Source organism: Stomoxys calcitrans, chromosome 4 (assembly GCF_963082655.1).
Source record: "Stomoxys calcitrans chromosome 4, idStoCalc2.1, whole genome shotgun sequence".
Taxonomy (NCBI): domain Eukaryota; kingdom Metazoa; phylum Arthropoda; class Insecta; order Diptera; family Muscidae; genus Stomoxys; species Stomoxys calcitrans.
In genome coordinates this window covers 46,502,302-46,517,065 of record NC_081555.1, presented here as the reverse complement: position 1 = coordinate 46,517,065, position 14,764 = coordinate 46,502,302, and the positions used below count along the sequence as shown (strand labels likewise).

The following is a 14,764-nucleotide window of genomic DNA, read 5'->3' as shown; positions in this document are numbered from 1 at the left end:
TTTTACTATACAACCACGTTATAGTTGCCTATAAACTTTATCCACAAATTGTTTTTTAATGATCAACAATAATGTTCACATGTGAAGGAAATTATTAACCAATATCAAAAAATTCCGCAAAGTTGTTTTAATTCAGGGGGAATTTACGTATCCACAAAACAAATCGCGTTTATTTAAATGGCAACTCTTTTATTTCTTATTTTCTCTTTGTCTTTTTCAATTTCTACTTATTTATTTATTTTTTTTTTTTTCATTTACATTGTACACGGCTGGGGAAACCATTAACCCAAAAATGCAAAATTCTTCTCGAATTGTTCTTTAATTCTTTTTGTATTTTGCACAATATCCAACTTCAATAATCTATGTCTTATTTCACCTTCAAATCTGACAAAACACAAAACCTTTTAAGCACTACAGCTCTTCCACTTAAACTGTTTCAGATGCCATTTTTGTTTTATCAAGGGAAAACGATTTGTGCAAAAAAAAGAACCAAATTTATTTTGTCGTTTAAATATATTTACGCGGCACGAGCAATTGAATTATTTTTAACCAATTTTTATGTCCATCCACCACATGTATTTCGACCCACTCTAACGTTTCTTTGTTGCCTTTGCTGTGCTGACCCACGACAATGTTGATTGTTGTTGTTGTACTGCACCGGTATCTGATTTCTATTTATCTTTTTTAAATAATTTGAGAACTTTTGCCAAACCTTATAATAATTTTTTAACAAGGAAAAAAAAACTCTCCTTGTTTATTGGTTGTGAGTTTTTGGTATTTATTTTTTTAACTGCCTTTCGTCTCCACCTTTGACTGCAGGTTTGGTGCAAAGTTTTAATACTTCTTATAGCACTTTCACTTCACAAAAAGATTCAAATATGCCTTATTATTAATTTTTCTTTTCTTTTCGTACTTTGCCACTTTTTTTATACTTTTCTAACAATTTTTTCAACAGCAACAATTATATGTCTGTCCGCGGCCAATTTTAATTTACATAGTTTTGATTTTCATCAGTGATGGCAAAGATGATCAACGGGGATGGTAAATTTGATTTATGTCAGCAAGTGGCACTTTGCTATTGCGAATGTTGAAATGATGCGAAATGACCAAATGTTTCAATGCAAGTTTTCATTGTACATACCTTACCTTTCCTTTCTGTTTCGAAGTTGCCTTTGCTTAAATAAGTACGCATGTATGACGGTTGTGTGGGGATTTGTCAAACTGCCTTTTCTGCTTTGGTTACCTCGATGGTGGTTTTAATTTGCTGGAATATTTCAACTTCTTATTGTTTTCTGTTCCATATGATGTGGGTAGAGTCTTCTACGTAGGGTTGATATTGTGCTGGCGTCTTTTATAGTGAGGATCAGCTGCGTTTAAATTATGGGAAGACTTCAAATGGTTAAGTCGTTGAACGCCTTCAAATTTTTTAAGTTTTGGACAGACTTCAAGATGTTGACAACTGACGATATGAGTTCGTCCACTGATTTAATCCTTAGACCCAGCCAAGATTGTGCGAAGGACCATGAAGAAATCTGCTCTACAGATATTCTGGGGAGATTTCCAATAAAATGAAACTCCTTTTTCAAATTCGTTGGATCTTTTTAAGACTAAAAATTAAAGTCTTATGGCAAAAATGTAATGAACGCTTTTAGCGTTATGTGTGATTTTAATGTAAGAGAAAAAGTAACAGAAAATTTGCACTAAAATTCAACATACTTGGAATGTATGTAAAAGAAAAATAAACACTTAACTTATGTGAGTCATTCGGACCTTTGCGACCTGTTGAATCTGGATCCATCACTAAAATTTTAAAAATTAAAGAAAAGTCTCCTCAATGTATAGGAAACAAAATTGGCACATGCGCTCAGTTTTCCAATTTTAAGGTGCCATCACAACACATGTTTTTGTCTTATAACATGTAGAACTGTAATTTTTTCAATGAGGGCGGTGCTCTCAAGATATATTCATTTACAGGTAGTGGCAGTTGCCCAACAACAAAATAATGAGTGCACTATCTGTCAAAATCCGCGATTAGTGCAACTCTAAAGTTGTGTATGTAACTAGTTCGCGCCATTTCTTATTGTTTGTGTGTATGGTCCTTATCTGAGTGCTCCATTCCTTCTGATAAAAACATAAAGAAATCAGCTGTTTTTCTTGTTAGTTGAACAAAACAACAACAACAAGCCCAAATTAAATTGTTTACATACCTTTAACAATTTGTAGCAATAAAAAATTTACTTTTGCTCACATTTTTAGATTATGTCATACAAAAATATACTAAAAAAATGAATCGCATGTAAAAAATGATAAATCGTATGTAAATTGGCAATTTTGACACACATAATGAAATATCAATAATATATAAAAAGTGACATGCCATAAGACAAGAAGATATAATGTGATAGAGCCTTCATAGTAATTTTATAAAATGATTTGTTTTTGATTTTTTGTTCTTTGTTCTTAGCATGTGTTGACATGTCTTCCATCAATTTCAGAGTTATTTTGTTAGAAGCTAATTAATTCTATAGTTGAAGTTTTGTCCTTATCTATTTAATTTAACGTTGTCGGTTTTTATGTATGTCAAAGAGACCATTTGCAATTTTCTATTAAATTTTTTTGAAAATAGGGTCCAAACGTTGTAATTTCCTTCTTTCAAGATTGAAATTTTGGATTTGATTAACATATTATAGTGTTACTTTAAGTTTGTCGGACCACAGAGATGTTCCAGGGAATTTTAAAGCGGATGAGCTTGCGAGAATAGGATCTACTCTACACATGCCATACTGGAATCTGTATGCCTCTAGCGACATGTAAGCTAAGTTTTCAGGACCAGTCCGGAGGAGAACGAATGATAGATGATCATTCCAAAACTGTGTGGCCTAATCTAGATTTAAAGAGGTCTACCGATTTGCTGTCATTGGCTGGAACAGACGTCTCAGTCATTGTGTCCTTCATAATAGGTCACTGTCTAATCGTAAAACATGCTGATATACGGAAGGCACATTCGCTCAGTTCTGCACTTTTTTGATAACTTAAGAAAAAAATTAATTATTAATCCTTTATTCATAAAACATTATTTTTATACTCTACACCACTACTTTGGTACTGGGTATTATAACTTAGTGCATTTGTTTGTTACACCCAGAAGGACGAGAGGTAGACCTATTAAATAGTATACCGATCGACTCAATCACTTTCTGATTCGATTTAGCTATGTCCGTCTTTGTTAATATGTGTACAAAGTACAGATCGAAATTTTCGTCCGATCATCTTAAAATTTGGTACAGGCATGTTTTTCAGTCTGGCGACGAAGCCTAAAGAAATTTGTACAAATTGGTTCAGATTTGGATATAGCTTCAATGTATATGTGCGTCCGATTTGGGTTAAAAATGCAATAATGTGGTCATTTGTTAACCGATTCTGGCAGGAGGGATTTTCTATTGATTGTCGACATTACTACACAATTTCATAGAAATCGGTTCAGTTATTGTTGAATGGATATGTATATCGCCCGACCTTCAATTCTACAGCCACTGCAAGCGCATTTTTTGACCAATATTGTCAAAATTTTGCCCAACGCTTCCCTCGACTACCACAACATTTTAGAAGTTTGGTCGAAATCGGTTCAATTTTAGATATAGCTTCCATATAAAGGAATTTCTTAAGAGCTATAGGTAAGTTTATCAAAAAACAAAACACATAAAATTCCGAAAAATACATGAAATCTTTATTTGAATCGATAGTACGGTCCATATAATTTAATGTTTGAAGATTATTTCAGGGAAATGTTGACCGTGACTGCGCCTCAAATGCTCCATCCGCTTAGTCGAATTTTGGCATACTCTTTCCAACATTTCGGCCGTTATCTCGCGAATAAATGCTGCAATGTTGTCTTCCAAGGCGTCAATTGAAGCGGGCTTGTCTGTATAGAAATGAGCTTTAAATCGCACGATCTAGGCGGCCAATTGACCGGTCCCGAATGTGAAATAAAATGTTCACCGAACTCTCATCTCAATAAGTCCATTGTTACGCGTGCTGTGTGGCATGTGGCACAGTCTTGTTGAAAACACATGTCATGGAAGTCAAACTCTTGGGCACAAAAGAGTTGGATATCATCTCACGATAGCGTTCACCATTCACAGTTACGTTACGGTTCGCATAATCTTTGAAGAAGTACGGTCAAATGATGATTCCAACTCTGTTTGGTGCAGGCCATTCTTGCGGGTTCCAGTCTAGGACATTTCTCGCTATATCACCCCGCGGTTGGCGTAGGATAGGACCCAAGCAAGTTCACAGGGAAGTGTTTGTTCTTATTTGCAATTCCTCATTTGAAATACGATTTGGCTAGAAAATTCGAAGTATTTGTCGCCGGCTGCGATTTAGAAAAAATTGGATTTTGCGGGTAGTAGCTTGTGTCAAGCTCTAAGTTGTTCAGCCATATAATAAAATAGATTTCAGACTGCTGTTGAAGATTTTGACTTTTGTATTATGTGAGATGTCACTGCATCTGAGTTGAAGAAAGGCGCTGCAAGCCTTTTTGATGCGTACGCGTATGTCTGCTTCCGATCATCTGTCCTTATTGCTGCCAAGATAGGAGAAGTTGTCAACGTCTTCAATAACATGGGCGTTTATAGTGAACGGTGTCAAATTTGATGTTCCTATCCTCATCAATTTCGTCTTGTTATGTTTATCTTCAGGCCTACTTTGGCAGTTTACCATATACTCGTAAGAGTGATTTTTTATACCCACCACCATAGGATGGGGGTATACTAATCTAGTCATTCCGTTTGTAACACCTCGAAATATTGATCTAGAACCCCATAAAGTATATATATTCTTGATCGTCTCAACATTCTGAGTCGAATTAGCCGTGTACGTCCGTCCGTCTGTCGAAATCACGAAAACGGTCGAACGCGTAAAGCTAGACGCTTTCAATTTTCCACAGTTACTAAGTATTGATGTAGGTCGTTGGGGATTGCAAATGGTCCATATCGTTTCAGATTTAGATATAATTCTCCTATAAACCGATCTCTCGATTAGACTTTTCGAGCTTCTGGATGCCTCAATTTTCATCCGATTTGGCTGAATTTTTGCACATATTGTTCTGTTATGAGTTCCAACAACTGTATCTAGTACGGTCCAAATTGGTCTATAACCTGATATAGCTCCCATATAAACCGATCTCCCGATTTGACTTTTTGAGCCCCTGGAAGCCGCAATTTTTGACCGATTTTGGTTGAACCCTTATATAGCTTCCATATGAACCGATCTCCCGATTTGATTTCTTGAACCCCTGGAAGCCGCAATTTTTGTCCGATTTGGATGAAATTTTGCACATACCGTTCCGTTATGAATCCCAACAACTGTGCCAAGTATGGTGCATATCGGTCAAAAACGTGATATAGCTCCTATTTTAACGATTTGATTTCCTCAGCCCTTACAAGCCGCGATTTTTATCTGATTTGGCTGAAATTTGGCATATAGTGTTTTGTTATGGCTCTGAACAACTGTGCCAAGTACAATCAAAGTCGGTCTATAACCTGATATACCTTCTATATTTTAGTAGAATTCATGGTGGTGGGTTTCCAAGATTTGGCCCCGCCGAACTTAGCACGCTTTTAGTTGTTTTTCTTTAATGAAATTCCAATAGCTGAAAGATTGCTTTTTCATAAGGAATTTGAAAAGAAAAAGAACAGAATTACTTAAAAATAAGTTTAAACCCAATTGTATTTGTGTCTACTAGTAATGTACCAAAAAAAATTTTTCTTACTACCCTTGTTTTTTGCCTTGTGAGTGAGTAGTGGTATGGTTAGGGGTAACGTTTAAAGTGCGTGAGTTACCATAGGCGTATCAATTGGGAGGAAGAAGCGCACTCCTGTGACATGAACATCGGTCACCGTTGCTTTCTTTTATCGACATTTGATTCATGCTGCACTTCCAAGATGTGTTTTTTGCAGTGTACGATTGAGTTTTAGTATGCGGCTGCAGGAATCCGCCATGAATTTCCACGCCACGGCGGAGCTAACCAACAGGATTGAATCATGTCTTGATCTCAGAGATTAGCATGTCCGGCTATGACACGAACGTCTGGCTTCAAATCCCGACGTGAGCATCAGAAAATTTGATACAGGTGGTTACTAATGCTGTTTACATTTGTGAGGTATCCTGCCGTGTTAAAACTTCTCTACCAATTGGTGTCGCTGTGCAGCATGCCGTTTGGACACGAACGTCTGGGTTCAAATCCCGCCGTGAGCATCAGAAAATTTGATACAGGTGGTTACTAATGCTGTTTACATTTGTGAGGTATCCTGCCGTGTTAAAACTTCTCTACCAATTGGTGTCGCTGTGCAGCATGCCGTTTGGACTTGACATTAAACATGCGGCCCCATATCATTGAGCTTAAAAAATGCTTTGTATTGGACGTTGATCAACATTAACACTCATCCGAAGAAATCAATCAATCAAATAATATGCTTAACACAATTATTTTCAATATAAAATTTCTTGTGCATTAATATTTGTCATCTACCATTTAATTGCAGACCAGTGCCAATGCGTTGAAGTTCATTTTGAATCTGCGGACAGTGGGTTCTTTTTAAAACACACTCGTCAAGCACCTGTTGCTCCTGAAATATCTACAAGCCATTCATCTCCCGTACCCCCATTAAGGCCACGGACTAATTATGACTCCGTATTGTCCGTAGATCGTTTTACAGTAGTTCAAACTACACAAGCTGTTTCAATAAGGGCAAGCTATGGACCATTTTCTACCAAGCAAACAGTTCCAGCAAGGTACATAGTGCCTGATACAATTGAAAATCAGCATGATTACATGAATGTAAGTATGTATGTCAAAATAGGAAAATAACTTAAATTACCAATATGTGATTGACAACGTGGTAAGTTGGTTATCATGGTCGCCTCCACGGACTGAAAATTTTGATCTTTCTGTTATTATGCGATACAGTCTTTAAAAATAAAGTAATTGAGCTTGGAGGCAAACGTAGCGCAGAGGTTAGCATATCCGCCCAATCCGCTGAATTCAGACAAAAACATAAGAAAAACTTTGCAACGGTGGGTATCCTTCCAAACGCTGGATACACTTGTGAGGTACTGTGCCCCGAAGAGGTGTGGCACTGTAGCACGCCTCGCAGTGAAGAATTTGACCCCAAAAGTGCTGTTTAAATTAACAGTGTTTTTAAAATTCGGCAAATATGGCTTATGGCTTGCCAGGTGCGCTTCGCTACACCGTAAAGTGACTTTTTGAAAATGGATTTTTCTTTAAGCATTTTTATTCTGGTGATCAAGACAACACAAGGCTACGGGTCTCGTTCAGATCCACACGAATTAATTATATTATGTATTGGTTATCTACTTTCAAAATCATATTTTAAAGCTACCACTTGGGACAGTACATTTTTAAAGATCCGCAGGTCCTTCCTGTGTCTATCCCAATTTGAAGGCGAACAGTGTACTCTACTACTAAAGACTTAATTGCTGTCCTATTCTATACTGATCGACCTTTATATATTATTATAATTTTTTTTTTGTTTTGGGTAGAGGGGGGAGGGGATTTGTCCTCTGACACGGCTTTATTTGTGTACAATATGTTCTCAGTCGTCCTACATGACAGTTTGGTGTTGTTTATATTGGGTCGCTAATACCCTAAAGACCACAAATTTGAGTTCATTATTGTCGCTATGTACATGTCCTTATATCAACATTAGATTTGCACTCTACTGTCATATATCTTTCTTTTAATTCCCATATTATCCCGATGGAACTACACGTTCTATTGAAGGGTAATTAGTGGTTGGGCGGGTCCCAGACTTCAAATGGGTGTACCAGATTCGTAGTCAACTCTCAAAGAACTTTCATTTGATACCCATTTTGTGACGTTGGACATTCATGCCCGTTTGAGTTTTTTTAAGGTTGGGGGTGCCCCGTAGACACTTGAACAAAATTCTCATAACAGATGTGTACTCAACTTCCAAATACCTTTGATTTGAGACTTATATTCTCCTAATCGGTAAATATGTCCTATTGAAGGGTTTTGCCAGATTCTTATTCTGGCTTTAAATAGCTTCCATTTGATATCCATATTGTCCCAATTGGTAAATGTGCCCTGCTGGTGTGGTTTTGGTGGTGAGAAGGCTACTCAGACACCAAGGAATACATTCTTATATCAGATTCTTACTCTCCTTTAAATTGCTTTCATTTGATATCCATACACCCAGAGAATCGTTGATACCAAACGTGCTCATTTCAGTACCATGCGGTATTGATAGTAAAGGAACACCGAATTGTTCGAAAACAGTACCGAATGGTATGGATGAAATATAAAATGATTAGTACCGTTTGGTACTAGCTTTATTACCGAACTGGTATTGGTTTTAAAACCAATCTGTTATTGGTTTTAGCACCAGACCGTTATTGGTTTTAGTACCAAACCGTTATTGATTATTTTACCTTCTAATGAACCAAGAAAAAACATTGAAAATAATTTAAATCTAATTTTATTTCGATTATTTATGTTAATAATTACATAAAGTAATGTTACACCGTGACCAACTCCAATTCTTTGTATTCAGCAATTGATTACATATCCATTGATGCCCGGAAGTGGTTTTCATATGAAAAAATTGCAAATTTTGCCCATAAACATTCCACTAAGGAACAGGGACAAACTTCTCACATATTAATGGGTGCAGTCCGATTCAAGTTTAAGCCTCCTTTTAATAGCCGAGACCGAACGGCGTGCCGCAGTGCAGCACCTCTTTGGAGAGAAGTTTTACATGGCATAGTACCTCACAAATGTTGCTAGCATTAGGAGGGAAAAACAACCGCTGAAAATTTTTTCTGATGGTCTCGCCAGGATTCGAACCCAGGCGTTCAGTGTCATAGGCGGACATGCTAACCTCTGCGCTAAAGTGGCCTCATATGAATACTATCATGTTTTTGATGTCGAATGTCCTAAGAATTTGTACTATTTTCATTTTCACCGCTTTCGGCTATTTGAACAGGTTTTTACGGACTCAAATTGTATTAAAACATTTTATTTGTTTAACAAATATTTTATAATGGCGTCAATATTTTAAGTAGAAAGCTCAGAAACACTTCTGGCGCGATGACAAGAAAACAAATTTGACGCCGTCAATTCTAAATAGCCTTTTTTGTCTGGTATTGAATTGATACCAAATGGTATTAAAAATCTTAAGCAATGGCGCGAACAAAACAATACCACGTGGTATTAGTCTTTTATCTATCAGTGTTCTGTCCCCATTGGTAAATATGCCCTGCTGGCGGGTTTTGGAGGTGGAGACGCACCTCAGACATCAAGGAATTGATTTTTATGACTGATTTCTAGTTTTAAATACATTTCATTTGATACCCATATTGCCCGAAGCGGTGAAAGTGTCCCGTTTGGAGGTTTATTGGGGGTGGGGGACCCCTGGAACAATTAGGGTGGATTTTTTATACTAAGTTTGTACTTACTCTTAAATACCTTTAATTTGATACCCATATTGTTGCAATCGGCAAACATGTCCGTTTGAATGGATTTTTGGGTGGGGCGTCCCCCAGGTTATTTGACCCCGAAGTTTTATACCATTTTTGTGGTTCTGAGTTACCATAAGGCGGCATACAAAATTTTATTTAAATCCATATCCAAGATCTGGCGTTTTAAAAAAATAGGAAAGAAGATGAAAGGAAGATTTTTGGTGCATATCCAAAAAGTCTGATCAGATTTCGATATATATCCGACAGGTATGTTTTGAAATATTCACTTATTAGCCCAATTTCGTAATTTTAATCCGCACGGTTCATTTATAAAATTACAATAGAACTTCACCTTTATATAAGACTACGCTCTTCTTTTCAATGCTATTACAACTACAGACAACAACCGATTGGGATGAAATTTTTCGTAGCTGTTGACGATATCTAGGAGGAGAAGATATATCCCTTTAAAATAGCAACAAAGATTAAGAAAATAGTTCTGCATAAAATCTCAGATCACTTATTCAAACTTTAATAATCTTTATTTGAAATATGTGCCCAATAAGTTGGGTAAAAAATGGCACACAAGTAATACAAACAGCATAATACACTGAATACACTCAGAGAAAATTTGATATCAAACGTGCTCGTTTCAGTACGATACGATATTGATCGTAAAGCAACACCGTATGGTAACAAAGCAATTCCTCATGGTATGGATGAAATATAAAATGATGCTACCGAACTGGTATTGGTTTTAATACCATTCGGTTACTAGTTTTAGTACCACTCTGTTATTGGTTTAAGTACCAAGCCGTTATTGAATATGCCATCCCCTAATGAACCAAAATAAAAAACCATTAAAAATAATTTTAATCTTATTTTATTTCGATTATTTATGTTAATAATTGCAACTACAAAAAAATAATGTTTTTCCGTGACCATCCTCTATTCTTTATATTCAGTAATTAATTCAACATCCATTGATTCCCAGAAGTGGTTTTCATATGAATACACCAACACTGCATCGTTTACCACACAAGAGACTTTATCATATTTTTGATGTAGATAACTTCTTTAACTTCATTTTCACCGCTATCGAGTATTTGAAAACGATTTTACGCTCACAAATCGTATTTAGAACATTTATTAAATTAAAACAAGTATTTTATAATCGCATAAATTTCTTAAATACAATGCTAAACAACACTTTTGCCGCTTTCACAAGAATATAAGTGTTACGCCGTCAATTCTTAATAGCCTCCTCCGTCTGGTATTGAATTAACTGATATCAAATGGTATTTAAAATAATTGTCAATAACACGAATAAAATAATACCAGCTGGTATTGGATAATAAATAATACCAGCTGGTATTGGGGAAATATAGTCCTTTCTCTATCAAGCAAGCTCGATTGTAGGCATCCTTTGATTTCTTGGCCTTTGATTCCTTCTTACTTGGCGAAGTATTCTCACTCGACGCATCACGATCAAGCGCACCCTGCCAGGTTAGCATGGAGCCTCTGGCGTCAGATCACTAGATGACCTCCTAGTAGAGCTGGCAAAATATCGAGGGCACTATCGATATTTAATTTTTTGGCTGAATTTCGATTGATATATTTCCAATGGATACTATCGTAAAAGTAAAATTTTTTGCAAAACTAAACAAAAATAAGAAATCCAACACTGAATGTATACTTTAAGATACACTGCGCCTATAGAGGGCGCAATTTTCATCCGATTAGACTAACATTTTGTACAATGATTTCTCTCATGACTTCCAACTGACTTTATTAACCTTGGTTATTTGTATAGCGATCGAGTGAAGTCGGATTCAAATTGTATAACGGACAAACCGCGGACTGGGTTGGGAGTAAACCATGAAAATTGTCCTTAGCGAACGGACGTACAGAAACCACCTTGGTGATCTCACCAGCACAAAGTACCTTCCCTCCGAACACCTGATCAACATCGGTTGTTGTTGTTGTTGTAGCAGTATGTTGTACACTGAGGCGGCAGCCCTTGCCGATAGAGAACTCCATCGGGTCAATCCGGTACGTACAACCGGCTGCATGGGATCGGTGTTTTGTTGTTGTTGGTTTTGTTATTATTATTGTCTTGATTAATTTTGGTGCCACGTGTGTAGGGGAAAGGAGGTCCACCACAGCATAGTCCCATGTAATGCCGCAAGAACTTGACAGCAAAACCGTCTATTACTTGCTGAGGTGCCCAGGTATCAGCAAGTCTTCGTTCGAATATAGTAGGTTGCCCCCGACGACAAACCATGAAACGTCAATAGGCACGTGATCGTGTATCACCCTGACGTTGGGGAGACAGTTTTACAGTAGAGTATACCCTTTGTAGCAGGAGGGAGCGGCGATGGGCCTATAAGTGAGATAGAACACATTAAAATCGCTACAGTCCGGGGGTGACGTACCGTCACCCTGTTTCTATAGCCGGAAGTTTCGGAAATGATCCAGTAGACGAATGAAGAACCCATTCATATCCCACTGCGAGAAAGTAACCTTTGGTCGACCTGTTTCGCTGTCGTAGGCCGGACCTTTGTTCAGAGTTCCAAGCTGCAAGAACAGAGCTTAAGCCCTTAGTTCGCGACAAGATCGTTACCTCTTATGTTATATGTCCTAGGACCATATTTTTTAATTTTGAACTGAACGACACTTTTGAGGTCAAATTCCCCACAGTGCGTCGTTCGGACTCGGCTAAAAAAGGAGGTCCCATATTTTCCTCGCAAGCCCTGAGAAGAGAAATTGAAACGATAAATTTTTTATATGGCCTCCATATAAGGGTAAATTGTTATTTTAAAAGGAGGTCTAATACCACCAGTCTATGTTATCTTTACTAATATAAACAATCCTTTTAAATTTTACAACAAAACTTATAATTATCTTACAATAAAAATTAATTTCCAGAATACCACAGCAGCTCTTCTTGAACTGCAACAGACAAATCTTCATTTGGACATATCTGCTCATTTGGTCAGCTCATATGTATCGCAGGACTCTCCAGTACTTCGTGTACTTTTCCATGCAGGAGCAGATCCTGGAGGCCACTTACAGCGCCAAAAAATATGCGTTTTATTACACGTATCCAGTGGAAACCAGGTACCTATAAAGGGACGATGTATGCCAGAAGGAGAGGATGGAGTATGTGTGGCCGAGGTAATTCGTTAATGCTGCCTGTTTGTTCCTTAAATAACCGATTTTATGTATTATAGGTTGTCATACCCTTCAACTGGTTTCACTCACTATCGCCCATTGGAAATAAAGAAAACACAAATAGCACACCAGTTAAAGTTCCACAGCGATACGTTCAAGTCTCTTATAGCGTCTTTGAACCGCCAGTGCGTAACCCAGAACAATGTGAACCAAAGGTTCAGATTCAACCATTAACTTCGTTTGTTCAAGTCCCATTGGTAGCCCCAGTCGAACCTTTTAAAGAATTTCAGATAGATGAATCTTTAGTTATACTTCTGCCTCAGCAACCTCTATATCCTATGTCGAAATTCCACGTGCCAGTTTATTTGCAGTATTTGGAAAGAAATATTTCATCCTTCACCGTAAAAGCTCGCGTTAAATCAGGAATAAAAGTTTTGGGAGCTACATCATCGTCCGATATGTGGAACATATCAATAGAGAGGGATAATTCAAAGCATTCCACCGTAAGAGTTATCGCTTTGAAGAAGAAGCAAGAAAATTATGCGGAAAATAATGCCACTTCCCAAGTTATGGAAAATAGGTAAGTTTTAATTGCAACCTCCACGTTGTGCTTTTTATATGAGACCGATACACTACTCGTTCTAACTGGTTTAAGGAGCATTTGATGAATATTGTAAAAGCTTTAAACGAAATACGTTACTTGAATGTGAGAAAATACGCAGTCCATAAGGCAGGCAATTCCAAGATTTAGAAATACGAACCACAAAGTGCTTAGCGAATGTGTTTATCCAAATTCTAGGAATGAAAATTTGAGCATTTCTGGAAGAATGCAAAAACGGAAATGATTGGCACAGATACATAGGTTTCGCGTTTTTCTTTCTCAATCAACCAATAACAAGTCTAAAGGCATTAACTTTGGATACCCACCACCTCGGGTATATATGTAAACCCTCTTTCGTCGCAATCCAGTGAAAATTGGATAACTTATGCACCCAAATTCGGCACGGACATTGAGTGGTCTAATAAATATAAGTCACTGTTGAATTTTGTGTTTAAAATTTCAACAAAATCGGATAATAAAGTTTTTATGAGCTTCATACCCTTAATCGGCTTATATGACAGCTATATCGAAATACAGTCCGATCTTTACCATATTTGGGTCAGATGGCAGGTGGCCTAAAAATACTTACTGTTACAAATTTCAGCAAAATCGGATAAAAATCAAGTTTTTATGGACTTCATACTCTTTATCAGGAGATCGGTCTGTATGACAGTTATATCTAAATAAAGTCCGATCCGAACCATATTTGGGACGGATATCGGGAGACCTAAAACTACCCACTGTTTGAAATTTCAGCAAAATCGGATAAAAAATAAAGCTTTTATAGGCTTTAGACCCTTTATCGGCAGATCGGTCTATATGGCAACTATATCTAAATATGGTCCGATCTGAACCATATTTGTGTCCTGTGTTGGGAGGCGCAAAACTACTCACTGAACCATATTTGGGTTAGATTTTGGGAGGCCCAAAACTACTCACCGTTTTGAATTTCAGCGAAGTCGGTTAAAAAATAAAGCTTTTATAGACTTCAGACCTTTAATCGGGAGATCGATCTATAAGGCAGCTATATCTAAATATAGTCCGATCTGATCCATATTTAGGTCAGATGTCGGGAGGCTTTAATTAACACACTGTTTCATATTTCACGAAATATGATAAAAAATAATGCATTTATGGGCATTAGACCCTTAATCGGCAGATCGGTCTATATAGCGACTATATCGAAATATGGTCCGATTTAGCCCGTTCAAGAACTTAACCAGCGTGCATCAAAAAGATGTATCTGTGCCAAATTTCAGCTCAATATTTCAATTTTTGGCGGTTGTAGAGTGATTTCAACATACGGACGGACAGGCGGACATATACACTGACATCGTTAAATCGTGTCAGAGTTTTACGACGATCCGAAATATGTATACTTTGTAGGGTCGGAAATTGATATTTCGATGTGTTGCAAACGGAATGACTTAATGAATAGGGGGTATATTCATTAAGTCATTTATACGGTGGTGGGTATAAAAAGAAACCGAG

General features: G+C 37.1%; 1 protein-coding gene across 1 annotated transcript in view; it reads left to right on the top strand.

Moving 5' to 3' along the window:
• The window catches only part of LOC106086988 (transmembrane protein 132B), a 62,779-nt gene that overhangs the window by 21,617 nt on the left and 26,398 nt on the right, over positions 1–14,764 (top strand). The window contains exons 2-4 of the mRNA XM_059367655.1: positions 6,543–6,838; positions 12,427–12,675; positions 12,732–13,252. Of these exons, the coding sequence (XP_059223638.1) occupies positions 6,543–6,838; positions 12,427–12,675; positions 12,732–13,252 (1,066 nt within the window). The remainder of the gene's footprint in view (positions 1–6,542; positions 6,839–12,426; positions 12,676–12,731; positions 13,253–14,764) is intronic.